This window comes from Zalophus californianus, chromosome 17 (genome assembly GCF_009762305.2).
Source record: "Zalophus californianus isolate mZalCal1 chromosome 17, mZalCal1.pri.v2, whole genome shotgun sequence".
NCBI lineage: Eukaryota > Metazoa > Chordata > Mammalia > Carnivora > Otariidae > Zalophus > Zalophus californianus.
The window spans coordinates 4,473,690-4,476,574 of NC_045611.1; the positions used below are offsets into that span (position 1 = coordinate 4,473,690).

Genomic DNA, 2,885 nt, shown 5'->3' on the forward strand with positions numbered 1-2,885 from the left:
ACAGCTCCTCCTTTTACACACCCATGGTGGACATTGCCACTCACTCATGGGGTGACACCTCCCCGTTGGCTGGGACAGGCCTAGGAAATCTTGTCCTTGTCATTTTCCTTACCTACAGTTGTTCGGACCTGGCACATGAATAAAGCTATTTACCAAAAGATTTCCAGAAGAGGAAGGAATGATCTCAGGCAGTGGGAGTCATGGAACCTTCTAGAAGGTTCCATATGCATGGTATGGCTGAAAGAGAAGATTCCTGTGCATCAAGTCCATCATTTACACTAGAGTTCGCTCTTGGTGTTGTATATTCTGTGGGTTTTGACAAATGTGGAATGTCATGGATCCACCATCATAGTATCATACAGATGGTTTCACTGCCCCAAAAACTCCCCTGTGCTCCACCTTCCCTCACCCCAAACTGCTGTCAACCACTGATCCTTTCACCATCTCTATAGTTTTGCTTTGCTGTCTTACTGTTGGAAATTTGACTCTCCTTCCAAATCTACTCTCCTTTAAAAAATTCAAGAGCAGGACGCCTGGGTGGCTCAGTTGGTTAAGTGGCCAACTCTTGATTTTGGCTCAAGTCATGATCTTGGTGTCGTGCGATTGAGCCAGGCATCAGGCTCCGTGCTCAGCATGGAGTCTGCTTGAGATTCTCTCTCCCTCTCCCTCTCCCCCTCCCCCTGCTCTCTCTCTAAAATAAATAAATCTTAAAAAAAATTCAAAAGCATTCAGACCCATCACCCAGAGTCAGAGAATTTCAGTCCGAGGCAAAAACACCCAGCGCCTTCCATATCTCCGCTCACCAGCGCCTGCTCCCCGTGGTCACTTGGAGGTGACCCCCGTGTTTGGCTGGGAGGGCCCCAGCTCTAGCACTGATAGCCCTGGCGTCCTGGAGAAGCTCTCAATCCCAGCACGGTTAGCTTTCCTCCCCCACCCCCGTGCTGTTCGGAGACTCTCACCTGCTCCTGCCGCCCCCTTTTCCTCAGTTACAGTCTGGACTCTTACACACCACAGCAGGGCCACCAAGCCCTAGCCCCTGGCTCTCTCCCCGCCTCCCCAAGCAGGCCCTTCTCCTGGGCCCCAGGAACAGGCACCTCCCCGGCAGCCAATGCCGAGAACACTAGCTGGAACACTCCCCAGCAGCCCCCTCACTCCAAACCCTTGCCCCAGGTTTTAACTGGCTGTGGCTTCTGCCAAGAGGCCCCTCTGGATCTCTGGACCAGGTGAGAGGGGAGGGATGGACCAGGACTCCCCTGAGTCAGGGGCATCCCTCCCCTCCCTGCGGCTCCCACAAACTCACGGCACGTTATTACATATATGAGTTTCAAAGAAGGTGCAGAGCACAAACAGCCCAGAAACAAGGACAGAATGTGGCAGATCCATGCAATGGAATAGTGTTCGGCCATAAAAAAGGCAAGAAGTACTGATCACGCTTCAACGTGGACAAACCAGGAAAATGTTCTGAGCGAAAGGAGCTAGACCCAAAAGGCCATGCGCTGTAGACTCCATCCTTATGAAACATCCAAAATGGTCAAATCCACAGAGACAGAGAGCAGATGAGTGGTTGCCAGGGGCTGGGAAGAAAGGAAAATTTGGAGATAATAGAGTTTCTTTTGGGGGGTGATAATATTCTGAATAAAGTAGAGGGGATGGTCACCAGACTCTGTGAATATACTAACCCACTGATCTGCGCACATTAACGGTGGAAATGGTGAATTTGATGTTACGTGAATTTTTTTTTTAAGATTTTATTTATTTATTTGAGAGAGAGAGAATGAGAGATAGAGAGCATGAGAGGGAAGAAGGTCAGAGAGAGAAGCAGACTCCCTGCTGAGCAGGGAGCCCGATGCGGGACTCAATCCCGGGACTCCAGGATCATGACCTGAGCCGAAGTCAGTCGCTTAACCAACTGAGCCACCCAGGCGCCCTGTTACATGAATCTTATCTCAATAAAGATGTATATTACAAGGAGACCCTGTATACGTATTTACTGAATGGAAAATGAATGAGTTTATATGTAGTTAAACTGGGAAACCTGATCGGAAGTTAAATGAACAATTCCTATTGGCTTTTTTTTTTTTTTATTTAATAAAGTTTTATTTTCCAAAATGTACAGTTGGTGGGATCTTGTTCATGCATCTTCACCAGCAGCTGGGGCATCTCCACCCTTGGTGTTTCTGGTGTAAATTACTTAAGCTCTGTGCTTTGAAACCACTTTAATAAGTCCTTTACTAAGGAGCTCCTGAAGGGCTGCCCTGGCCAGGGAACCTCGAATCTTCAGTCTCTCAGAGACAACAGCTGGAGTTATAAGCTTATAGTTGGGAACTTCCTTACAGAGTTTGTCATATGTCGCTTTGTCAAACAAGACCAGATTATTGAGCTTGTCCCGAACTTTGCCTTTGGACCACTTCTTCTTTTTCGCCTTGCCCCCAGATTTGTTCACTGGGTCTTTGTCTTTCTTGGCCGATTTTCCGGCATCTTTCTTCTTCTTGTCATCCTTGGGCGGCATAGCGAAGCCGGGAGAGCAGCGTCCACCCCTGCAGCCTCGCTAAGATGTCGGACAAAAAAAAAAAAAGCTGGCTTTTTGATATAATAAAAAGAGTTCAAAGTTCCTGGTGACTCCCTTTGAAAACTCCTAGGGCCCTAGGGTTCCCAAGCAGGGTTGTGGCCTGAAGGTGGGGGACGGCGGTTTGTGGAGAGTTCTCAGTGAAGTAGCTGTTGGAATGGGGCAGAAACTTCCTTTCCCTGGTTTGGTGCAGTCTGGCCTGGGCTCATTCCCTGAGGGTGAGAACTTCAGGAGGGTCTTGGAAATCCTCCTAGCCAGGGAACAGAGAGGTGATGGTCTTCCTACTCCCATTCTGGCTCCCCCTGAACTCAGTCCTTTG

The 2,885-nt window shown here is 48.8% G+C and overlaps 1 protein-coding gene across 1 annotated transcript; it reads right to left on the bottom strand.

Annotated features, from left to right (window-relative positions):
• Positions 1 to 2,083: 2,083 nt before the first annotated feature.
• Positions 2,084 to 2,576, bottom strand: LOC113936113 (40S ribosomal protein S25-like). Its single transcript, XM_035725199.1, has one exon. The coding sequence runs from the start codon at positions 2,507 to 2,509 to the stop codon at positions 2,192 to 2,194; it is 318 nt and encodes a 105-aa protein (XP_035581092.1). The 5' UTR covers positions 2,510 to 2,576; the 3' UTR covers positions 2,084 to 2,191.
• Between the last annotated feature and the right edge of the window lie 309 nt (positions 2,577 to 2,885).